Here is a 25,901-nt window from a genome sequence, read left to right as displayed (position 1 = left end):
GGCCTTGATACAATAGACAACCCTAGTCTGTGCTGAAATAAATAATGCAGTTTTCTACTGTAACAAACGCAGCTTGTCAGGATTCTGTTATGGTGTTTCCGAGCTGTTGAACGTTTCTCATCACAGGTTTACTGGATTGACAAAAAAAGGCGATTGCCAAAAAGAATGCTGTCTCAAAACAGCAGTCTTGTCAAGCCGAAATAGCTCAGTTGGGAGAGTGTTAGGGTGAAGATTTAAAGGTCCCTGGTTCGATTCCGGGTTTCGGCAAATAGTAAGACTATTTTTGTTTTGTATTATTTTGAACTAAAAAACAGAGCACATTTTTTTCTTCAGTGTAATTGGAAGAAATAACAATTTATCGGAGTGCCATTTTCTAATGTGATTAAGAAATGCAAAAAGCATCGTCCCTGGGTGGGCTTGAACCACCAACCTTTCGGTTAACAGCCGAACGCGCTAACCGATTGCGCCACAGAGACCAACCTGTTAAACCACAAAGGCAAACGGGAGGGATTAGCAAGGCTAGATGCTGCAGAACGTGATCGAGGGAGCAGTATAAGCTAATGAACCGAAGTCAAATGCCTTTGTTGAAACTATCAGATTTGTACAAAGCAAGCACACGTGGGAAATATAAATACAATATCCTGTCTGCCAACATTCATAATAATGAATACATCTTTATTTCAGACTACGTAGCTATGTAACGGATCTTTTCAAAACACCCATACACAAAAACAAAACAGATATTTATTTCAACTGAAAAACTAACTTGCTTCATGGCTGCTGCTACAGCACTCGAGCACGTAGTGCCTAGCATGAGCGGACATAGCAAACGCCAAGAAAAAAAAAAAAGATAATAATGTTCGTTTTAATAACACCATTTCAGCCCAGATGGGATTGTCAGGATGGCCGAGTGTTCTAAGGCGCCAGACTGTAATCTGTCACAAGTGTAATTTAATCTTTAGAATTTTGAATTTAATTATATCCTAATGTAACTATCACTGTTATCTTCTCTGTTATTGAATCGTATTTTGTCATACTTGTACTTGCTACAACCAAAGTCATTGTATTTATCTTGCTCTTAATTGTATTAATACTTGTACTGTGATTCTAGAAATCTACTTTTGTTTACCAGTGTAAGTCGCCATGGATAAGGGCGTCTGCTAATAAATAAATAAATAAATAAATAATAACAACAACATTCATGGAAGAGTATATTACCTAATAGCATAAGTATTTTAGTCAAATTCTTGAAAATTTGATTTTTAAGGAAGCATGTTTTTAATGTCATGCTTTATTTTTGCATATCTTGGTAGCATAACAGAGACTAATGGGCGAATACCTTCTCCTTCCCACCCAGACAAAAGTCGATGTTCAATCTTGGTAATATCTTGGTAGTTTTGACCAATCATAGCCTGAGTCACTACCAAGAATTAACCAGAAAAGAGCCAATCAGATTTTGCAGAGCTACCAAGAATGAAGCAACCATGAACTGAACTGAGCAACCAAGAACTCCAGAAAAATTGTACCTTCTTATACTGGATCATGCAAATACACAGGTACAGTGAACTTCTCCATGAGTACGGTGCTATGATCGAGAGGTTGGAGGCTGGCTCTGATCTGTCTATTGAATTGGAGGAAGATATATGGATTTGCTGACACCGAAGGGTTTCAGGATCTAACAGTTCCTACACTGGAGACAGAGAACCTTCCTGCAGCTTTCAGTCCAATTGCTCGTATCAAGCTGCGATGTAGCCTATGAGAATCGCTGGCACAACTCAAGGGGAATTAGCTCAAATGTTAGAGTGCTCCCTTAGCATATGAGAAGTAAAGGGATCGATGCCCACATTCTCCAAATAGTTTTAATGTATCTGCGTATTTAGTCCCAACGCATTATGGAGATAAAAGTGTGACAATTTTTTGTAACAGTTCAGTTTCAATCAAGGAGGCTGTGTGGTCCAGTGGTTAAAGAAACAGGCTTGTAACCAAAAGGTTCCTGGTTCAAATCCCACCTCAGCCACTGACTCATTGTGTGATCCTGAGCAAGTCACTTAACCTCCTTGTGCTCTGTCTTTCGGGTGAGACGTAATTGTAAGTGACTCTGCAGCTGATGTATTGTTCACACACCCTAGTCTTTGTAAGTCGCCTTGGATAAAGGCGTCTGCTAAATAAACAAATAATAATCAAGTTCCAGTCTCTCTGTCATTAGCTTACGCTACTCTGTTTGGTTAGGTAAAAAGGGCGTGACCAGAGCGGTATGGGCAATCCCGTTAGGTAGCTTGCATGTCAATCTCTCCTTCTTTTCTATTTATACACCCAGCACTGCTTCCGCCCTTCGTCTGTGTTTGTTTTTTTCTTGTTCGCTCCTTTCACTGCAGGCCATTTCTCTGCTCAGCGCTGGTAAGACAGTATCAGCTATTTTCCTACCAGCTCAGGTGATTCTTTTCATCATTCAGCTTTTGTATTTTTCTGCAGGAGCACCAACGTTAGTCTTTTCTGCTCCATCCAGTCTCCAGCCCAGCTACAGCGACGTTCAAAGCGCAGCGTCATTCTCAGCTTGCTCTGCGTTTTCATCAGAAAGACTGTTCCAACGTCACCGCTGGACTGCAACTCTTTCACACCGGCGCCTCACAGACCATGGTTACCACGGCAATGCCTCATCGAGTGACTACTGGGAGTGGTAAGTTGCCATGGCGACCAGGCAGCTTTAACAGGCAATGTGAGTCTGTGCCTCACGACTGCAATCTTCTTGCTCCTGCTGCTGCGCTTTTGCAACATGAGAGCTTCAACTCGCCGAATTGTGACATCGAAATACTGCAGGCTCCTCTTCTAGACCTACGTTAACTTACTTATATCATCACGAACTGTTCTAAAGCAAATGTTTTATACATAAACAAGGATTTTAATCGCATTAACCAAATACATGCTACCCTACCTCACTGAAGTTAATAGTTTCAATTCCAATCACAACCTCCTAGATGGCAGCATAACACCAGAAGCTCTACATAATTTAAGCTGATTTAAATCAACAGCTGATACCAAACTCTTGTCAGCTATCAATACCATTTTAATTTCCATTTTAAATCCGACTAGAATAGTGTTCCTAACACAGATTGCATTTTTGTTGTAAACAGACTACTTGTTAACGTCACTGAAAGATATTTTGTGTCCAAACATGTTATTTAACTTGATTGTTTTAATATTTTAAATAACATATTACTTTCAAAAACATCTCCGTCAACCACTGGATCGTGGTCTCAGGCTGGGATGCGGACCATTGAGAACAGTATAAACGATCTATTACTAGACGCAGCTTACAGGAGAAATGCCCTCGTTTAACATGCTAGGATGATCGACTTCGGCATTCTTCAACTGCTGTTTACATTTTCTAACACGTTATGAGGAAGAAAAATATTTTGTGTCCAAACGTGTTATTTAATTTGATTGTTTTAATATTCCACATAACATATTACTTTGAAAAACATAATATATTTTTTTAATACAGTCCTATTTGAGTATTTAAAATATGGTTATATTCAAATGCCAGCAATGGTGTGTTAATTTAACGAAGCGCCTAACGCTGCTCGGAACGTTCACATTTTTAAATCCTAACGGTCTCTGCTCAGCTGAGTGGAATGTTCACGAGCCGGTTGCCTAGCAGCGTCTCCCCCTCCTTCTCTGCCCCGCCCTCTCGCCCTCTCTCGTTGCTCCAGCTAGGAGTTCAAATTTAGCTTCGTTATATTAGCGCAACTCTTTACTAACTTTTACAAATTAGCTTATTAGGGGCTTCGTGTTTTTAACATGGTTCAGGTGCAGTCCGGGCACACTGACTGCAGCATCATTACAGTATACCGCACTGCGCTCGGCTTTGTGTGGCGGCTGATACACAAAATAATGAACAACTATTAAATAAATCACATGTATTGCTTTTTAATGCTAAATATGTATCTGGTATTCTAAGTATTATCTACAATTAATAATTCAGCTCTATTCATATTCAGAATGTAATACAGTATTAAAACTATCAAACTGACTGGAAACATGGAACACATTAATTGCGATCGATTCGATACCAATAGGATTACATAAGAGCTGTTGTGTATAGACAATGTCATAAACGCCGAAATGAACACGGACGGTCTTTATTAAGGGCTGACTCGTTTAGATGTTGGAGAGATCTAGGTGTACTGGACAGATCTACTGGATTTTTTCCAAATCGTAAGTGTATCGCCTGTGATAATACATTTAAAACTAAGAAAATGCACAAGCCATACAACGAAAAAAGAGTACAGTATCTTACAAGTGATTGTGCTTCAACTCATGTCATTTATGTGATTTCTTGTCCTAGCCATTTGCAATATGATGGTAAAACTACTAGACAGTTACAATTGCGCATTAATGAGCGAGCATAAAAGTTCAATTAGGAGAAAACATATTCATCCACCACTAGCTAGACATTTTGTAGATGCCAAACATTCCGTTTCAGATCTTAAATTCTGTGGCATACAAACATTTTCAAGATCGCAGTGGTGGTAATGTCACGGGTGACGAATGTGTTGATTATTATTTTATTCAGTATCACTTATGATTTTTGAATTTTAATTGGATTGGTTTTCCTTTTTTTGCACAGTTTGTTTATTTGAATTATTGTTTTATTTTTGAGCATTAGATGCATTTTAATGTGTATTTGTTCACTTAACCATACGTCATCCACTCTCTGGTCCAGACCTCCTCTTAGGGCTCCTGTCCAGACGCCTGTTTGGGCAGCCCTCTCCATAGGGTGCTGCGCTTCAGCTGAAGTCCTCAGGAGAGATCCTGATATCCTGACATAAACCACGAACGCAAAGGTTCTTGTCAGTACCTCTTTTCAAATGTCTTCAATCACCAAGTTCCGCAGTCCTCCCAGAGTGAGTCCACGAAAAAAAATAACAAAACGAAACTGACACTGTCCGTGCACAAAAAAAACCCCAGCCGCTCGCTGTCTAATCTCGTCCTCTTTATTTTCGTTTACTTCCCTCGGCTTCTCCCTCTTTCCTATTCCGGTATCTCCTAGTTCCATGCTCCCAGTCTCTTAGTTCCTCACCCTTTTTATACCTCAAAGCCCACCGTGGGTGTCTTCAAAGTGTGGGATCGGCAGCCTAAACAAAAAAAAAAAAAGGTCAGCGGAACATCCTTCAAAGAAGTTCTTGAAAAAGGTGAGTAGATAAAATGTTACTGATATAACTTTCTATAATTCCAAATAATCTTTTATAATCTTTCTGTATGGTTGCAATGGGTGGACGGGTGGTGTAATTAACTACATTCCACTTATATTTTACAGTCTGTTCTAGAAATTTTAAGGCAGTGTTGGGATGATTCATTATTCTGTAGTTGAATTGGCTGGTGGCACAAAATGGAGCACGGATCTAACAACAGCTGAAAAGATTCAAAATAGAATGAAAAAGTCAAATAGGTTGAATGGCTGTCTGTTGTTCTTGCCATTTCTTATTTTGTTATGTATAAATCTAAATGATCAATTATTGATAACCTTTTCAGGTTCACAAAAACTTGGCCTTCCAAAAAAGGGGCATATACTGGTCCTGGAAACTGACGGAACTGAGATTGATGATGACGAAATCTTATTGGAGATGCAATCAGAATCTTTAATAATACTGATGGAAGGAGAGAGCTGGATCCCACAGATACCCATAGAAGAACAAGTGAACATAACATCAATTGAGCAGAAGTCTGATTCCGAAAAAATAAATGAAATCATATCCCTTGACTCCGCAGCATACATGGAATCTTTTGCAAATCGGAGTAAGTACCTGTTTATGTTTATTTTTTTCTTGTTGCTCATCAGTTTAATTTTGTTGCACATTATTAAGATTGCACTCTTTATCAATGAATATCAGCCTCAGACTTAACTATTTTTTGTTTTGTATTATTATTTGTTATTATACTCTACAGGATGTTCAACAGTGGATGATAGAACCCCTCTGCCTCCATTTTCTGACCTGGTGCATAGAAGTCTTCTGGCTGGCAATTCAAGAGGGATATGGCATAAAATGGTTGATGAAGCATCTAATTATTACCTGGCTAATTATCCCAGCCTAAGTGACAGGCCATTGGAAAAAAGCTGTATAGCAAATACCCATGCATTAAGCATGAAGGGAATGAACCGTGGGTAAGATGGAATTCAAGTATGCAAAAGAATACATTGGGAATTGAAGCTTGCCATTTCTTTCTGAAACTTGATGTATTTATTCACAATTATTGTTTTCACCTCTTGTTCTTTTGTAGTCCTTATTTTCTAAGTGCCTCAGTCAGAAGATGAGGCACATGAGGTGGTCTTTAAAAAGGAAAAACCTGCCCATTGACTCCAGTTCGGCACCAATTATGGCAAAGAAAGCCCAGGTACCTACCATACAGAGGCGTGAAGAACGGCCCGATGAAGAATACGACCGCCATGTCGAAGAATTAAGAAAAGAATTTGACAAAAATAAGCCTGATGACAATCACATAGACATTCTTCTTAAAGAAACGTTTGGCAATCGTCGATTGTGGCTGACCACTCTTCCAGCTGGAAGAATTAAACCAATTGTTGAAGTTTACCCTTGTTTTGAATGGGGAAAATTTGTAAGTATCTGTTTATTTACTCATGTTATTGTAAAGTTATAGAGGGCATACTACAATTCACCTGCTTACAGTTAACTGCATTATTATTTTCCTTCTACAGTCTCATCAAACAGTCAATATTACTGATCACTAAAATAAAATTCAAATTGTGGTTGTGAATGTTGGATTAAAGGTTGCGATTTGCTTTAATCCAATCCAAGTACAGTTATTATGATGATGATATACAGAAACTCATTTTGTGACATTTATTTTACTTTATTTTTTATTCATTTTAAGTAAATATTTATTTTTAATGTAATGTCAACCATTTTCTAAAACTGTTATCTGACAGCATAGGTCCTGGGTTTATAAATTCTAGTTCAACATTCCTGCGTTGGAGGTATTTTTTTTTTTTTTTTTTTTTTTTTCAACTTCATACTTGTGCATGTGTTTTTCTATTAGGTAATGGGTGAATTTGCAATGGTCCTTGGAAGTACATGATTTGAAACATTGTGCAAAAGGGCTGAACAGGTTAGGACGGTCTCTGAGTTACTGATTGGATCCAAGAAAGAGGTGAGGAAATAAATGATCACAAAACACATTGTATTCTTGTGAATGACTTGTGGCTTTGCCAGCTGGAAACGCACGAAGGTAACAAACAAAAAGAACAACAAACCTCCTCCCTCTCCCCCTTCACACCCCGCCACTGTACAAAGCAATTACTTATACAAAGGTCATTACCCCCACCCCATTTTTCTTTTCAGGGAGATCTCAGAATGCTACCTGTAATTCAGCTCATTGTAGAAAAAACTAAATTTGATGAAGGAAAGGGGAAAAAGTCAGTTTCGGTCATCACTGTATATGAGGTAATTATACTAAATAACATTAATCAAAATGTTTGGGAGTGGGGGGGCACCCATTGACTCAGCTTCAAACAAGATGTCCTCTTACTGTCATTCAAGCATAATTATATTGACTTATATAATGCTAACAATTGACACAGTAAATTTAAAATTAAATTAAATGTATCTAACAAAGTACAATAAAAATGTTATATTTTATATATTTATATTATTTTGTCATCATTTCATTATGTTATATTTTTCAGGATATATCTACAAGTGAACTTGACAAGTACTTGAAAACCACACAAGAAGAACCACCGCATCTTGTTCTTTGTGTTGCAAAGAACACCCTCCAGGAAGCTGTAATAGTAGGAGATACTGTTGCGATATTTTGCCAAGCAAAAACTGTATTAGATGCTGTGCTTGTTCTCCTGGGAATGTACTATGCCTTCCACCTGCAGTACCCCAAAGTTTATTCGCAGGTGCTTGGATTCCTGCAGCAATATATATTGGGAGACCCATTTACTGGATGCAAATCCCATGAATACAGATTTTTTGCAAAAGGGTTCAACGATTAAATTAGTGAATTACAACAATAACATTCTTACATAATTGTAAATATCTGTAAACAAATTAAATAATTATTTGTTAAAACTAAATTTCATGATAAGGTAGTATGTTTTTATTGTCTATTTAAATAATTTATTTGAGGGAGTGGACATATACAGTATTCTATTTGATGTTTTAAATACAATCATATATATTGTAGCGATCTCGGTTCCCGCAGGCAGGCGCATCACACAGGGCGAGGCAATCCACACACAGCCAGAGGGCAGGCGCGAACCCGGGACCTCTTGCACTAAAGCATATCGCCGATACCGCTGTACAAAAGAGCCGGCTCCTTTGCAAGGAGCGTATATCGGGCTCATGTCTCTGTGTGTGATTACGTCACCTACCAGCCCTATTGCTGCCTTCCACCATGCACGCTACAATATGTATATAGGTGTAACAGATTTTATTCTTCAAATTGTAAATATTTATTACAATTCAAATACTTGTTACTATTGCAATAGATTTTTTGTTTAAAAAAGTTTTTGGCTTAACTTTGAAATATGCAATAAATAAAAGTAAGTTGTTTAATTTGTGTCTTTTTGTATTGTAAAATTAAGAAAGCATTTACGTGTTTAGATCTTAAACACCTGTAGATTTGTAAACGTGTTCAGGTGTTTAAAAAGTGTTAGAGCGAATAAACATGTTCACGTGTTTATTACTTAAACACCTTAACGCGTTTATATTCTAAACATGTTTATAAAGTAAACGCCTTGACGCGTTTAAAAAGTGTTACAGATAAGTGTTTATGAATGTTCCAAACTTACACATGGTTTTAGAGTGTAGCTACTGTTGCATGTAAATGAGGTTGATAATCACCTTCCCATATGGTCTAGCGGTTAGGATTCCTGGTTTTCACCCAGGCGGCCCGGGTTCGACTCCCGGTATGGGAACGTCTTTGTTTTTGTCATTTTGTTACAGAACTGTGGTCATGTGTAATGTGTTTTCATTATGATAATAAAGCTACAGTTATAAAAAAGAAGTATTTAAAAAAACCTACAGTTACTTGAGGTATATATATATATATATATATATATATATATATATATATATATATATATATATATATATATATATATATAATTTACAGAATGGTACAAATGTATTTGACTCTATTCACATTCCCATCGCAGTTTGTTTTTAGATTATATTAGTCCCTGGTCAAGACAAAGTATCTCAGGGGTTGGCCTATCATTAGATTGCCGATGTAAGGTCTCTGGTCCCATCGTATAAGCAAGATAGTTTATTCACAAATAAATACATACACTTTTATTTATGTTTCTGTTGGTAAATTAACACATTATCGCATGCGTTCATGTCACGCTGTGCTCTCTAACATTGCATCACAAGCAAACAGTACACCAGGACTTCGTGGCGCAACGGTAGCGCGTCTGACTCCAGATCGGAAGGTTGCGTGTTCAAATCACGTCGAGGTCAAAACCGTCTTTATATCTATTCCACTCTATATCATTTTTTAGCGTGTTTGAATTTGAAATCCGGACATTTATTTATACAATTTAGCCCACACAACATATTGATTATATAGCGACAAACAAATTACTTCCTGGGGGGGCAGTTCAGTTTCAATCAAGTTCCAGTCTCTCTGCCATTATCTTGCGCTGCTGTGTTTGGTCAGGTAAAAAGGGCGTGACCAGAGCGGTATGGGCAATCCCGTTAGGTAGCTTGCATGTCAATCTCTCCTTCTTTTCTATTTATATACCCAGCACTGCTTCCGCCCTTCATCTGTGTTTGTTTCTATTCTTTTCATCATTCAGCTTTTGTATTTTTCTGCAGGAGCTCCAACGTTAGTCTTTTCTGCTCCATCCAGTCTCCAGCGCAGCTACAGCGCCGTTCAAAGCGCAGCGTCATTCTCAGCTTGCTCTGCGTTTTCATCAGAAAGACTGTTCCGACGTCACCGCTGCACTGCAACTCTTTCACACCGGCGCCTCACAGACCATGGTTACCACGGCAACGCCTCATCTCGTGAACAGTGGGAACAATAGTATTGTGGTTTACTACATAATATCCCACCCATCGTTGGTGTTCAAACAAAGCAGAGTGTTACATTGGGAAAGGGCCGTACCTGTCAGTAAGTATTTTAAATTCATTTGGGAAGGTTTAAGATTGTGAAGAAGTTTAAATATGCTGCGTATTTGCGCATTGGGAACTTTGCATAATGACGTTTTTATTAATGCCACTTTCTTACGGACAGTAGTCAGGGTGATGATACAAGACCGGAGCCAATAAACCTGTTATTTGCTTGTCCTTTCACTACCATATTCTATCGTGCTTGCTCAGAATACGCGTGAATCCTGAAAACATCTTGTTAATATTTAAACAAAGCCAGCAGTCACTTTATTGATCACCCTGTGGATTGGAATACAGATGATTGTGTTAAAGATGTTAATAGACTTTCAATGTACACGTTTTAGAGCTAAGCGTTTGTTGAGGCAGTTCAAGCGCTGCACTTTCAGGCAGCCAGTTCCAGTGTTTGCCTTTTGGACTTACTCTGGAAGGAATACAAAAAAAAAAAAAACATTTGTTGAGAATCGTATTTGGGAGAAAACTTAACAGTTTCGAAACACATTTGTAAAGGCATCAGATTCTATTATGGTGTTGCCGAGCTGTTGAACGTTTCTCATTACAGGTTTACTGGATTGCCAAAAAGAATGCTATCTCGAAACAGCAGTCTTGTCAAGCCGAAATAGCTCAGTTGGGAGAGCGTTAGACTGAAGATCTAAAGGTCCCTGGTTCGATCCCGGGTTTTGGCAAACAACAAGACGATATTTGTTTTGTATTATTTTGAACTAAAAAAAATAAGAGCACATTTATTCTTCAGCGTAATTGGATGTAATAACAGCGTATCAGAGTGCCATTTTCTAATGTGATTAAGAAATGCAAAAAGCATCGTCCCTGGGTGGGCTTGAACCACCAACCTTTCGGTTAACAGCCGAACGCGCTAACCGATTGCGCCACAGAGACCAACCTATTAAGCCGCCAAAGCATACGGGAGTGATTAGCAAGGCGAGATGCTGCAGAACGTGATCGAGGGAGCAGAACTCATCAGAACCTGAGATCACATCTAAGATGAAAGCAAGACGGGGCAGGAAAGTCTATGTAATCAATTATGGCAGCACAGCATGTGTCTTTTTTGTTAGATAACACCCTGGGAGACAACAGAGCAGTGTGTGTAAATAGCTACAATGGAAACCATATACTTACGACTTAATTTTGATACAGAACTGTGGTCATGTGTAATCTGTTTTCATTATGATAATAAAGCTACAGTTCAGTGGATTATATTTGGAATCTTTGGTTCTGTCATTCACTATTTTCTCAAATAAGATGACAAATTAATAGCTCAGTTGGTTACAGTGAAAGAAACGAGCACCAGTCAGCCCGGCTAGCTCAGTCGGTAGAGGATGAGACTCTTAATCTCAGGGTCGTGGGTTCGAGCCCCACGTTGGGCGTCCTTTTTAAATACAAATTGAAGATGTTTCTTCGAGACAACGGAGCAATGTCTGATTCTGTTCACATTGTATACAGTATTGCAACAAAATTACTTATTGGTCATTGTCATATAGCAATTGCTATTGTAAAACGCATACATCGTTTATAGCTATAACGATATTGAAATAAATAATCTTACTTTTTTTGGGTTGACTTCAATCCGTTTCTTTTTTTTACTCTTGTCATAACATCATTCATGGAGCAACAGTTGGTATGTGTGTAATAAACCCAATCGGGCCTTGATACGAGAACCGTAGTGTGTGCTGAAATAAATAATGCGGTTTTCTACAGTAACAAATGCAGCTTGTCAGAATGGCCGAGTGGTCTAAGGCGCCAGACTCAAGGACTCTGTCTTTCCAAAGAATTTTGTGTTCTGGTCTCTGAATAGAGGCGTGGGTTCAAATCCCAATTTTGACAGTTCAATTTTACGTATTTTTAAAAAGAATACATTTCTTTATTTTACTATAAAAGATTGTTTTAAGGAAATCAACAGCTGATACCAAACTCTTGTCAGCACTCAATACCATTTTAATTTCCATTTTAAATCAGACTAAAATAGCATTCCTAACACAGATTGCATTTTTGTTGTAAACAGACTACTTGTTAACGTCACTGAAAGATATTTTGTGTCCAAACATGTTATTTAACTTGAGTGTTTTAATGTTCTAAATAACATATTACTTTGAAAAACATCTCCGTCGGCCACTGGATCGTGGTCTCAGGCTGGGATGCGGACCATTGAGAACAGTATAAACGATCTATTACTAGACGCAGCTTACAGGAGAAATGCCCTCGTTTAACATGCTAGGATGATCGACTTCGGCATTCTCCAACTGCTGTTTACATTTTCTAACACGTTATGAGGAAGAACAATATTTTGGTGTCCAAACGTGTGTTATTTAATTTGATTGTTTTAATATTCCACATAACATATTACTTTGAAAAACATATATTTTTTAATACAGTCCTATTTGAGTATTTAAAATATGGTTATATTCAAATGCCAGCAACTGTGTGTTAATTTAACGAAGCGGCTAACGCCGCTCGGAACGTTCGCATTTATAAATCCTAACGGTCTCTGCTCAGCTGAGTGGAATGTTCACGAGCCGGTTGCCTAGCAGCATCTCCCCCTCCTTCTCTGCCCCGCCCTCTCGCCCTCTCTCGTTGCTCCAGCTAGGAGTTCAAATTTAGCTTCGTTATAGTAGCACTATTCTTTACTAACTTTTACAAATTAGCTTATTAGGGGCTGACAAACACACACTACACGAGGACTTCATGGCGCAACGGTAGCGCGTTGACCTCCAGCTCAAAAGGCTGCGTGTTCAAATCACGTCGAGGTCAAAGGCGTGCTTGTTTAAAAAAAATAAATAAATAAATAATTTCCAAAATATCCTGACTCCCGAATTCCCGGATTTTATGTTTCCAATCCAGGGATTTCTGTATCAGAAAAAGATCCGGGAATCCGGTATTGGATTCCCTAATTATTATCCATAGATTTCCTTTGTTTACAGATGATGCAGCTGGCTGTTTTTCTTTTAACTATTCTCTTTTACTCTGTTGTTGATCTTATTTATGTGTGAGATATACATGCTGAAGGGCTTCAATCTTCTCTTTCATCCTTCCTCTCCTCCCTGAGCCTCTCCCAGGGAGTGAGTCAGAGGGAGCTGTCCGGTGCTGAACCTCCAGCAGACCAACAGAAAAGGGGCTGAAGCTCCGAGCTTCTCCCAGAGCCCAGGCTGGGCACGTCACTGATCTCCCCCTCACTCTGAACTCATTAAAGAGCCAGAGGGAAGAGGGGCTGGAGACAGTGCTGTGTATCAGCTGAGACAGTGACTTTACTGAAGAATTACACAAGTGTTAAACACCACACAGCAGTCTAGGGGCTTCAAGGGGAGTCAGAAACAAATAGGACTTATTATTTCATTAATTCCTTAAGAAGTTATATTAAAATGCAACTCAAACAAACAAAACATGCAGTAATTATCGACATTGACCACAAGAGGGAGCCTGTTGTCCATAATGTAGTAGCAGTGAATTACTCCCTCTTTGATTTCATCCCCAGCAGTTATTAAAAGCTTTACTGACATACTGATATAAATATTGCTGCATCTTATAATATCAAATAAACACATTAAATACAAATAGAATAACTTTTCCATTGCTGTGTATTTCACTTGAGGGGCTTGAAGGATATATTAGGTGGCATATCATGACTTTAGTTTTTGAACGCAGCTGAAAATGCCTCAAACATCACAAACTGCAGTTCCTAACATTGCCCACAACAGTGAGGAGCTACCAGCATCAAAGTGTAAGAGCCTCATTTATCACACAGCAGTACTGTGTTAACACGCAGTGAGGCTCTGTACCGTGTGCTACTGTGTAAACCTGCTGCATTCACCAAGCAGTGAAGAGCAGCCTAACCCGTGGTGAACAATGCGAAGGAAAAGTACCGCATGCGGGTCATTTCAATATAATTCATGATGTTAATGGATGGTAAATGTATGCACATTACATCAGAAATACCGCGAGGGAGGGATTTGATATTCAAGACATTATTCACTGAAGGGTGCTAAAATGTTTGGGTCCTCGGCGTGTGTTCAAATACCGTTCTTGTAAAGCAGGCGGTATGTACTGTCACAACATTCAGTAAATAGGGCAGCGCACTGGTGATGCTGTGATCAGAGCAGGGACCATTCACAAATGAGCTAACTGTCAACTCATCCAATCTTATTTTAGAGATCGCCCTAAGGTTAAAGCTTAAGAACATTTATATCATTCTGGTCATTTACCAGCATTTAGTGAATGAGGCCCTGAGTGTCTTCTAGTGTTACTGAAGCCAGTGAGAACTTCACTGCACTTCAATCATGACGGTGCTGCTGTTTAATAAACAGTACTGCTGCATTACACTTTAATGAGTGCATTAAGGACTGTGCTAATCAGGTTCCAATGCTACTCTTAACCCTTTGTGGTCCATTGTCGGACTGGGTCCGACATTGCAATTATTCCTCACAGGTCCTTTGTCGGACTGGGTCCGACATCATTATAGCAACGCAATAAACGGGTGTTTAGTCGTTTTTTCTCCGGAAAAAGCCGAGAAAACCATTCAATTGCCGAGTGGGAGCGACAGGAGCCGAGACAAGTCGGAAAAAAAAAAAAAAAAAAAAGGCGTATCTAATGAATAGTCATACATGGTATCAGGTATCAGATAATGGGGCGTTCATAGTAAACAAGCTGGCTGAGTGCGTCAGCGCACTGAGACTATCATGGACATTTGCAGAGCTTTTTTCAGATGTTATAGTAATAAAATAATGACTTGGATCGCATTATTGAGGAGTTTGGTGATAAAACGAGTGATCCGGAGATGATCGATCGGTATGTACGACTATTATTATTATTATTATTTATTTCTTACATAGCTGAACGCTATAGCAAACGAAAGGGTGGGGCGGGGCTGGAGATGCCTAAACCCGTTTGACTGTTAAAAAAAAAAAACTTTTAAACAGCGCGTATAAAATTAACTGCACATGTGAAAATTAATTAGACCTGGCGTGCCTGACGCGCGATTAATAAATGGACCGCAAAGGGTTAATAGCTGGGCTCTATTGTATAGTCCCACTGTCCTGGGAGTGTTAATGCCAGGGCAGTTACTAATCTTGCTCTGTTTGAACACACAGTGCAAGTACTGCTTTAAACACACACTCCGCACTTGACTCCATTCCAGCTGTGTTGAGTGGAATAAGGGCTTGGCTGATTGGCTCTCCTCATATGCTCCTATTAAAGCTGTTCTTTGTCTAGTCCTGCTGTCCTGGGAGTGTTCATGCTAAACTGCCAATCTTGCTCTGTCAGAACACACAGAACCAAGCATGTGTTTACACCACTGCTTGGCTACAATTGGCTGCTGTGCCAAGGAAGACAATTTGCATAGAAAAGACACTTTGCATTGGCAGCACATGCTTCAGTGCTCTGGGAGTGTTTATAGCCCTGTGAGTTTAACACTTCATGATTGAGAGCTGCCCTTCATGGCAACAGAATCCACAACAACAATGACTTTTATCAACATCTTCATCTGGGCACTTGTCATCTGCACTCAGGGTAAGAATCATTTAGAAAAATGCATTTACATAAAATATCTGTTTGTTGGATAATTTACAAAAGTGTCAAAAGTAAAACAGGCAAAAAAGGAAAAGAAAAAGTCTTGCCTTTTAATGTGTTTTCATAATTAATTCAATCATTACTATAATCTTCTATATTATTATCTATTATTTTCAGAATCCAGTGGACAGTATACTGTGACTCAGACTCCAGCAGTGAAATCTGTTCTCCCAGGAGACACAGTCGCTCTGAGCTGTAAAGTCAGCAGCGCGGTGTACAATAACAACTTCCTAGCCTGGTACCAACAGAAACCTGGAGAAGCTCCCAAACTCCTGATCTATGTGGCAAGTACCCTTCAGTCTGGGATCCCAACTCGTTTCAGTGGCAGTGGATCTGGGACTGACTTCACTCTGACCATCAGTGGAGTCCAGGCTGAAGATGCAGGAGATTACTACTGTCAGAGTAACCACTACGCCAGCAGCAGAGATGTGTTCACACAGTGATACACACCCGTACAAAAACCTCCCTCAGCTGGACTGCACAGCGACTGCACTGCTGCAGCTGGGACCTACTGCAGGTGCTGAGGGTGAAGGCAATGAAACGGGACCCGGCCTGTGGAGGAGCTCAACTGCACACAAACACACTGAGCTCAATAACAAGGGTTCAAAATAAAAGACAAGATCAATCTGGTAAATATCTTGGTTATTCATGTATTCTAATACATTGCAGAGGCTGAAGGGCTGTCATTGGATTTATATTTACTAATTTAGTTTCAAATGAAAATGAAAATATAATTAATGATTACTCTGCAGTAGGGAAAAGATAAAGATACTGAAACTAAAATACAAAGTGAAAATAAAGAAAATCACACACTGTATTTCCCTTAAAGGAAATAAATAAATAAATAATGCAGAGAATTTGACTCGATGTGATTCTGCGTTCATCCCACTACAGGTAAAAGTTTCAAGATTAAATCTCGCATTACATGCACCAGTACTAATGTGCTTTACTTGTTGTCATGCCCGTGTGGGAAAGGATATGTGGGGAAAACTTCAACAATTAAAAATTCATCTGAGTGAGCACAAGAGTGCAATTAGACAAAAAGATGAAACTTCACCTGCAGCAAAACATTTCATGGAGAGAAGCCATAATGTACCTGCTTTCAGATGGATTGGCATTGAAAAAGTGATTCTGAATCGTAGAGGTGGAGACCTACATACAAAATGACTTCAATGGGAGTCTTTTTGGACACACCCCCTGAATACACTGTCACCAATTGGGATGAGCGAGGAACTGGATTTGGCAGCTTTTTATCATTTAGAATTTGGCCTCCTTTATAATTTGGTTGTTTTTTCATTTATGTATGTACTATTTTGTTCAGTTATTTATAATCTATTTCATTAATAGTGATGCATTTAGAATGAGTTATTGATAACCAATGAAAGGTGATTTGGCCTCCTTTATATTTTGGTTGTTTTTTTTTCATTAATGTATGTAATATTTTGTCACTTTCTTTCGATGTGTTGAACGTTCATTAAGTGTTTACACGACTTGTTTACTAGAAACCCATTGAAAGGCATAAACTCAGTGCCCCACATCAGCTTTTGGAAATCACTGCAGGACCTGGTTCTTATTTTGCCTCTTTTAAAATCAGGCTGTTTGTGTCTGTGTGGGGTCTGGCTTTATATTTTTGACTGTGCAAAGCCACAGGACTTGTGTGAGCGGGGCCTCCGTTTAGAGGAGCAGCGCACGCCACCTTCACTGGAACTTTGATTTGGAGTTTCTGGATGTTTTGCTTTGCTTTTCGTACACTGGGCTGTATGTCCTCCATGAGTTCCCATAGCTGGTAGCGTCACGTGAGTGTGTGTGTGAATAAATCCTGAGTGCCTGTGGCTCTGTGCCTCCCTCTCTGCCTCTCACCTGCCTGCCTGCCTGTCTCAACCGCTGTGAAACACACACTTCTCACACACTGGATTGAGAGAACAGACTTTTTATCTTGCTTGAAATAAAAAGAAAGGAAAGTACTTCTGATAGTGCAACCATTCTTTAAATTCAATTGTATATATTAACATGGTATGCACCTCAAACAGATGGAAGATTGAGTGTGTGAGGCTTCTTTATCTAACTCAGGTTATAACTTATAATAATAAAAATGAAGTTATCTCAATTTAGGACACATTTTTTTAAGAGGAATTCATATATTCCTGAATGAATTCTTATTTTTTATTAAGGAGCAGGGCATCAGCATTATTGAAGGCAGTTTATTCTTCATTGTCTTGTCATCCTTGTTACCCACCTGGTCTCCTTCATTCCTTATGTGTGCAGCAGCTCCCTGGCACACGTCTCAACACTTATGGGCCAGTTCATTCTGAACAGGCAGATTTCTAATGCCCCTCCTAGAGAGCAGGAAAGCACTGAGAGGCTAAACATAAAACTACAGGAAGGATAATCTAACTGTACTGTGAGTCACCCAACCCTATCAAGTCCCACCTGTGTTCACAGCTCAGATCTCGTAGAACTGTCTGTGACACTTATTGAAACAGAAGTGCAGCACTTAGAACACATATACAAATAGAACTAATCCACTCTTCCATTAAACTCTGAACTTAGTGTTTGATTGAATCCCTCTCTGTGTTTGTATAGCCTGGAAACAGGCATCAGTGCCCTGCCAAGCTGCACACACTGCCATCATTCACACTGTCCACAAGAGGGAGCCAGTGCACCACTGCTGTCCATAATGTAATAACGCAATAATACGACAATTGAAATAGGCAGCAGTTACCTCCCCAGTCAGCCCAGTTCTCCCATTGTTAACACAAGGCTCCTCACATCCAGTCATCTAAACACTACAGTGTGGTCTGTGTCTAGAGGAAGGAGCTGCTCACAGTGATGCATGCTGGGAAACACTGACTCAAATATCTCATATATTCATTTCCCTTTGATTCCAGTAACCAGAACGGCGTTGGCCTACTGAAGGCTTTTCTTAAGTTAAAGTGAGTACTAATCATGGGATTATGAAATAGAGCTTTTGTTAAACAAAGCAAGGACCACACCAACTAGTGTTGAATAGTTACCCACAACATAGAAATGTTTGTTAATAAGTACACTCGTAAATGCAGCATGGTGGAAAATAAAGCTGCCTCTTTTTGGCTAGCTCATTTCAAACAAGAAAACATGACATTGTTTCCAGTTCATTCGTATGCACACACATTTACACAGACACAGCACAAGCACAAACATGAGGCTTCCAAATTAAAACACAGACACAACGAAACACCAACAGTGCTCTGCTTTTGACAACAAACCTGCACCCATCAAATGTTTGCACCATCAATACAGAATTAATAAGGTATGACATTTTACAGCTCTGAGATTCTGACAAACTTCCAACATGTGATGTTTATCGGTACCAAATGTTGAAATGTTGAGGGTTGTGTGCAATGAGACATGGTTAAGGCTGGCGCTCGAAGGGTCGTCAGTATGGACATTTGATACCTTGGAGTAGGGGGAGTGACCTTGAAAAATTGAAATAAATGCAGATTTCCATGTCTGAGGTGGGAAATGCATGTTTTGTCTCATTTGCAGAAATGTCCCGTAGTTCATTTTGGAGTGGTGCATGGTATGGGAAATACATTACCATGCTGAAAGCCTCTGCCGCAGGTTTGAAGTGACGCGGGGCACCGTGGCTTAGATGGGCAAAGCGTAACTGACGAAACTTAGAGCAGAAAATGTGTGTTTCTTGATCTCAAACAGTACGACCTAAAATGAGATTGGCCAACTACTGTAGTTTTACCTATGGATAATCCTAGCGTGCATATATTCAAGTAAATATGAAATTAGAAATAATCAGTAAATCATTTTATTAAAACAGAGACATTTTATTTGGTAACTGACGTATCATAAAATTGACATTAACAAAATAAGTCTTGTGAAATAAAGAGGCAATTATACATGTTAAACTGCACAAAATAATGAACAGTGTCTGGTCCTCAAATGTAAGGAAACAATTGACACCACTCCTATTCCCCCCTCTACTAGAACCCCAAACATGACGTGCCTGACATAACCAGGTCCTGTAACTGATGTAACCACTGTGAAAAATGCATGGATGTGAACACAGCGCAAGCTGAAGCGCTCACACAGTGAAGTGTCTGCAGAGTTTGTAATGTTTTCTTGAAAGGCATATACTCCCCGGGGATTCACAGGTACTGGAGCATCAATCCTTTTGAGAACAGATGAAGCAAGGTACCACGTTACATCCTTTTGTGTCGGCCACTTCCAGCCCCCTTTGCATGGATGCAAAACACTGAGGAGCTCCTCTGGCAGGGCCGGTATGGTTTCTTCAGCTATGCCAGGGGAACACTTGCCTTCGTACATAACAATGCAGTACTCATTTACTGACAATTCAATGCTTTTGAATGGATACTTTGCCATAGCTGTTGCTTGATCCACAATGTCAAACACACTGACCACTTTCCAGTCAGGCTGAATTTCTTCCACAAATGGACCTACTGTGCTGAGCTCAAGTTCAGTGTTGCTAAGCGTTCTAGCATAGTGAATGCTGTGTGTGTTTGGGGTTTTCTTTGGACAGTTCTGTTCCCACCTGTTTGCCCATTCATCTTGTGCCTTCTTTACCACATGCTTTGTAATATAAATGATGCTCACATTTGGGCATGCTTCTTTTGCCACCTTAGCAAATTCTTCTGCTGTGTTGACAACAGCATGCTTTTGCAGAATGCGCCTCCAAACTGCACGCTTTACTTTACCTGCAATTCCAGCAACTGGCCCTTTGCCGTGTGCTGTGGCAAAAAAGCTCCAATCAGCTCGATGCAGACTACAGTGTACATTGCTCGGCATGGTAAGGGTGGACAAGCTGAATCTGTTTTTAAATTGGATCGCAGCACCATCAGAAAAGATGTGCAAGTTAGAGATGTTGGCTGAAGTTGAGGCTTCATCAAGAATAGCCCGATTGTAGCAAACAACTGCAAATGTGTCATGTTGCCGTTCATCACTGAGCACAACATAAGAAGTACTAACAGACTGAGCTGTGAGAACTGCTGGAAACAGAGGCACTCCTTCTGTGATCCAGGGAGCTCACATTATTTCAGCTTGCTGCTTTATAGGGAAGTGTTCTGAGAAATTTTCCTGAAGTATAGCTTCACATTCATTTCAATTCATCTTCAGTGTCTTGATTTGATGAAGTTGCACCTTGGCAATAAAACAGTGGCTCCGCAGAATGGTCCGCTGGGTTTGAGCTCCTCCTTGGCATCGTGTAATGTTGACTCAAGCACTTCCTTTTTATTGTTAGCCATCTATTGGTAGTAGTGTACAATTGTATCTTCATTATCATTGCCTTGTATTACCTGATTGATAGAACTAGCAAGGTCTTGGCATGTGTCACACTAGCCAAGGCAGCATTTCATCTGCCAGTTGCAAAGTGACCCAATGACCAGGAGATTTCCATTGGGGATGTTTTGACAAACCTTTTTCAAACCATCTAGTAGCATCTCTGTGTTCTCATGGTAACGACAGACAGACAGGTTGAACGTGCACAGGGCGCAATGCTGCAGACTTTTTTTTTGATGTTCTGATTTTTACATCAGGATATTCATTCTTGAAGAGGCGGTGAGCTTCATGAACAGTCATCAGGAGCACTTTTTTGTGCATTCTTTTTTTTGTGCATCCTCTCTTCTGATAGTGATGCAGTCTTTTCATCCAGGCAGCTGACGGGACACACAATCAATCTCATAGAATGCACAAACCTGACATTCTGTTTCACTAACTTCAGCTCTTTGTGTGGAAGCGTGCTTATCTACCAGAGCCAAACCAAACTGAGTTGCCAGTTTCTTTACCATGACACTTTTCTTCCTGGGGCTCTTTGGAAGTGCCCGGTTTACTCCACTTACTGCCTTCCCTAGTGACTGAGCTGAAAAGAGAACTTTTGACGGTGAGTTTGTCAAATGATTCTCATTAAGTTGTGGATCTGGTTCATGTCATTTTGAAAGATTTCTCCTATACTTTCTCACTGTTTCTTTGCTCTTTTCTGCTTCCCTTTTCTTCCTCCCTATACTCCACTTGCATGCTCTCTGTTCCTCTGTTTCATCCCTACTCTATTCTCTTCTCACATCCTTGCATGATATGCACGCATTCTTTCTGCTGCAGGTACTCGAAGCATTTTCCAACTTTAATCTAGATAAAAGAAAAAGGAGAGCTGATTAAGCCAATTAAAATGTTGTATTTAATATATCTTTTAGAGGAATTTTTCATGTTCTTTACTTTATTTCAAATATTCACATGTTGAGACAGCTGAGCATCTAGCAACACAGACTGCATTACACCCTGTGACCACAAGAGGGAGAGAGAGAGTAATAAAATGATGGTCTTTAATCCAGAGCAGTGGTTATTAACCTGGGGTCCTCAGAGACAGTCCAGGGGGTCCACAGGAAAAAACTGGAAACTTTTCACTCAACATTAGCAATGTGCAAAATCCAAATGTTTGCTTCTTGAATGGCTTTGATTTCACAAAGTTTATGATGGATCTGTTAACCTGCTGGTCTGATTTTAATATTTTACAATTAATAATTATTTATACTGAGTAACAAAGCTACATAATCACAGCTGTGGCTAAGATGAATTGTTTGAGAGAAGGCAGAAGAGAGAGAAATAGATGTGTTTGTACAAACTCAACACAAAGAAAACTATAAGATATTTTTTTTTTCCCTGAGTGGCAAAGAAACTGCATCAGTGAGAAGAGTTTAAACTTAAGAGCACTGCTTGGCTAGAAGTGGCTGCTGTGCCAAGGAAGACAATTTGCATAGAAAAGACACTTTGCATTGGCAGCACATGCTTCAGTGCTCTGGGAGTGTTTATAGCCCTGTGAGTTTAACACTTCATGATTGAGAGCTGCCCTTCATGGCAACAGAATCCATAACAACAATGACTTTTATCAGCATCTTCATCTGGGCACTTGTCATCTGCACTCAGGGTAAGAATCATTTAGAAAAACACTTTTTAAAAAAATATATTTCCTGGGACAATTCTTAATACAAGGTAAAACACGGAAATTAAAAAAGAAGAAATGAAAATGTGCTGAAATGTAATGCATTTTCATTATTTAATTCACTAATTTATTATAATTGTAAATATTTTTATTTATTGTTTTCAGAATCCAGTGGACAGTATACTGTGACTCAGACTCCAGCAGTGAAATCTGTTCTCCCAGGAGACACAGTCACTCTGAGCTGTAAAGTCAGCAGTTCTGTGAGCAATTGCTACAGTAGTAATGACTGCCTAGCCTGGTACCAACAGAAACCTGGAGAAGCTCCCAAACTCCTGATCTATGGAGCAAGTAAGCTTCAGTCTGGGATCCCAACTCGTTTCAGTGGCAGTGGATCTGGGACTGACTTCACTCTGACCATCAGTGGAGTCCAGGCTGAAGATGCAGGAGATTACTACTGTCAGAGTTACCACAGTGGTGGTGTGTTCCCACAGTGCTACACACCCGTACAAAAACCTCCCTCAGCTGGACTGCACAGTGACTGCACTGCTGCAGCTGGGACCTACTGCAGGTGCTGAGGGTGAAGGCAATGAAACGGGACACGGCCTGTGGAGGAGCTCAACTGCACACAAACACACTGAGCTCAATAACAACACACAGTTACATGGAGGTATGGATTCAATATTAGTCTATTTAAACAAACTGATTTTGTTGTGACTACAGGGTCATCTAATAATGTAGTGATGATACCATCTATTCTAAATGTATTTAGGAATTCCAAAACATCATTCAATTATTCAAAGAATTGAAACTATGTAACTCACATTTTTTCTATCTGATTCTCATATGAAGATGTTCATGAATCATGATGCCTACACTTTTAATTAAGGATATGGAAGCTGTTAAGAAATGAATGAATGAATGCTCTGATATAAAAAGCCACAGGTCCCTTTTTCAAAGCTAAAGAAAGTGTAAATACAGCTGTACAGGATCTGCTGTGGCTCCTCAACATTGAGCAGGGACTGAAGGGAGCCAGTGTGTGTGATTAAAGACACAGGAGAGGAATGAGTTGAATCCAGTCAGCCCTCAATCAGGAGCTGGGATGCAGTAGTGAGGGAGAATGGAGAATGCCATGAGGAGAGTTATTGTACAAGAACAGAGCAGCAGTGAAGAGCAGTCGTGCACAGTGGAGACCCTCTTCTCTCAGTGTCAGTCCAGTATTCCAGCTCTCTAAAGGGCTCCACTGACTCCACACATCACACAGCTCACTGCAAACACAGCAGCTCTGCACACTGACACTGCACTGCTCCAACCTCACAGAGGAGAGCAGTTTTAAACCTGGATTCTGTGGCTTCACACAGTGACCACGGCTCATTTTATAGAGCCTTTCACAGCCACAACCCTTCCTTTATGAACAGCACAATATTTATGAACAGATTTCAAAACATTCTAAAAGTGCGCCCAGCCCCTCCCCAGCACCCCCAGTGCAGCACTGCCCCTCACACTGACCCCCTGTCCCATACTGCACACTCTGGGGCTTCGTGAAGAGCAGCAGTGATTCAGGGGCTGCAGGACACAGACATGGGGAAGAACTGGGACTGCAGAGTAACACACAGCTAGGAAATGCTGTTTGAGATTACAAATACATTAGAGAATGAGCATGTCTAGAAATGATTTGGCAAAGAGGCAATACATGAGTTTTCTACCTTTTTCCCTTGCTTGTTAAATATTAGCATGATTGAAATCATGAAAACGCACTCGTAGAAGTTCAAGGTACATCTTGGAAAGGCCTGTGAAAGACAGTGAAGTAGATGTTCCATTTAGAAGAGTAAGAAGCTGTCTAAATGAGAACAATGAAAAGAAAAATGACAGGTCCATTACTTGTACAGCAGCAGCAACACATGGGAAGGTATAACACTAGGGTTAGGGGTAGGGCACTACATACCCTTTAATTCTCAATAGGATTGAAATAATGACACAAACACAAACATTATTGTCAGTTTAGACAGACACACAGATTACACAGCAGTGATATACTGAGAGCTTTGACTGGGGGAAAAATAGAAGAAAACAGTAAAATTGACCCAACCCTATGAAGCCCCACTGGTGCTCACGACTCAGATCTCATCTAACTGCCTGGGACAGGATTTGTATAAAGGAAGGTGCTTTGCATACCTGTGCCTGCCTCACTGCTCTACACAACAGCTAGAATAACTGCACTGCTCCATTGCTCAGGGTTTTTAAAGCTGACAGTTCAGCCCTTTCACAGTCACTGAGACACACAGAGAACATGGCTTCACTGGGGCTCCTCCTCTGCACACTGACACTCTGTGCTCATGGTAAGAAATCCTCATTATTATGAATTATTATTAATATCAGCGCTTCCTCAGCACACAGAGGAATGCAGTTAATGGATGAGGCTGTTGACTCGGTGGGTTGATGTTCTGTGTTTTTATTTTCAGAATCCAGTGGTCAGATTGTCCTGACTCAGAGTCCCACAGTGGAGTCTGTCTCTATAGGAGGGAGTGTCACTCTGAACTGCAAATCCAGTAGCTCTGGTTTTACCAGCAGTCTAGCCTGGTATCTGCAGAAACCCGGAGGAGCTCCTAAACTCCTCTTCTCTTCACTGAATAGCCGAGTCTCTGGAGCTCCAGCTCCATTCACTGACAGCAGGTCAAGAACAAACTTCATGCTGACCATCAGTGGAGTCCAGGCTGAAGATGCAGGAGATTACTACTGTCAGCAGCACTATAGCTTCCATTCATTTGATCTACAAGAGACACACTGCAGATATTAATACTGACCACACGAGGGAGCCACAGCACCACTGCTCTCCATAATGTAATAACACAGTAATAAAACAATTGAAACAGGCAGCAGTTACCTCCCCAGTCAGCCCAGTTCTCCCATTGTTAACACAAGGCTCCTCAAACCCAGTCATCTAAACACTACAGTGCGGTCTGTGTCTGGAGGAAGGAGCTGCTCACAGTGATGTCACTGTGATGTCTCAACACTTACGGGCCAGTTCATTCTGAACAGGCAGATTTCTAATGCCCCTCCTAGAGAGCAGGAAAGCACTGAGAGGCTAAACATAAAACTACAGGAAGGATAATCTAACTGTACTGTGAGTCACCCAACCCTATCAAGTCCCACCTGTGTTCACAGCTCAGATCTCATAGAACTGTCTGTGACACTTATTGAAACAGAAGTGCAGTGCTTAGAACACATATACAAATAGAACTAATCCACCCTTC

General features: G+C 40.1%; 1 protein-coding gene, 7 non-coding genes and 2 gene segments (V, D, J or C); 8 read left to right on the top strand and 2 right to left on the bottom strand.

The window, feature by feature from the left end:
* The window catches only part of LOC117395269 (DELTA-stichotoxin-Hcr4a-like), a 412,383-nt gene that overhangs the window by 116,455 nt on the left and 270,027 nt on the right, over nt 1–25,901 (top strand). The window lies entirely within an intron of this gene.
* Nucleotides 403–476, bottom strand: trnan-guu (transfer RNA asparagine (anticodon GUU)). Its single transcript has one exon. It is a non-coding gene; the product is annotated as a tRNA-Asn (tRNA).
* Nucleotides 8,870–8,941, top strand: trnae-uuc (transfer RNA glutamic acid (anticodon UUC)). Its single transcript has one exon. It is a non-coding gene; the product is annotated as a tRNA-Glu (tRNA).
* On the top strand, nt 9,414–9,485 carry trnaw-cca (transfer RNA tryptophan (anticodon CCA)). Its single transcript has one exon. It is a non-coding gene; the product is annotated as a tRNA-Trp (tRNA).
* On the top strand, nt 10,747–10,819 carry trnaf-gaa (transfer RNA phenylalanine (anticodon GAA)). Its single transcript has one exon. It is a non-coding gene; the product is annotated as a tRNA-Phe (tRNA).
* trnan-guu (transfer RNA asparagine (anticodon GUU)) lies at nt 10,957–11,030 on the bottom strand. Its single transcript has one exon. It is a non-coding gene; the product is annotated as a tRNA-Asn (tRNA).
* On the top strand, nt 11,446–11,518 carry trnak-cuu (transfer RNA lysine (anticodon CUU)). The gene has a single exon. It is a non-coding gene; the product is annotated as a tRNA-Lys (tRNA).
* trnal-caa (transfer RNA leucine (anticodon CAA)) lies at nt 11,865–11,975 on the top strand. Its single transcript has 2 exons — nt 11,865–11,902; nt 11,930–11,975. It is a non-coding gene; the product is annotated as a tRNA-Leu (tRNA).
* On the top strand, nt 15,526–16,176 carry LOC117965119 (Ig kappa chain V region K29-213-like). The segment is given in 2 exon segments: nt 15,526–15,650; nt 15,828–16,176. Coding segments are annotated over 2 exon segments (399 nt in total).
* LOC131705187 (immunoglobulin kappa variable 3-15-like) lies at nt 22,559–23,360 on the top strand. The segment is given in 2 exon segments: nt 22,559–22,635; nt 22,816–23,360. Coding segments are annotated over 2 exon segments (483 nt in total).

Source organism: Acipenser ruthenus, chromosome 35 (assembly GCF_902713425.1).
Source record: "Acipenser ruthenus chromosome 35, fAciRut3.2 maternal haplotype, whole genome shotgun sequence".
Lineage (NCBI taxonomy): Eukaryota > Metazoa > Chordata > Actinopteri > Acipenseriformes > Acipenseridae > Acipenser > Acipenser ruthenus.
The sequence above is the reverse complement of the archived record's forward strand: the minus strand, read 5'-3'. Positions and strand labels throughout refer to the sequence as shown.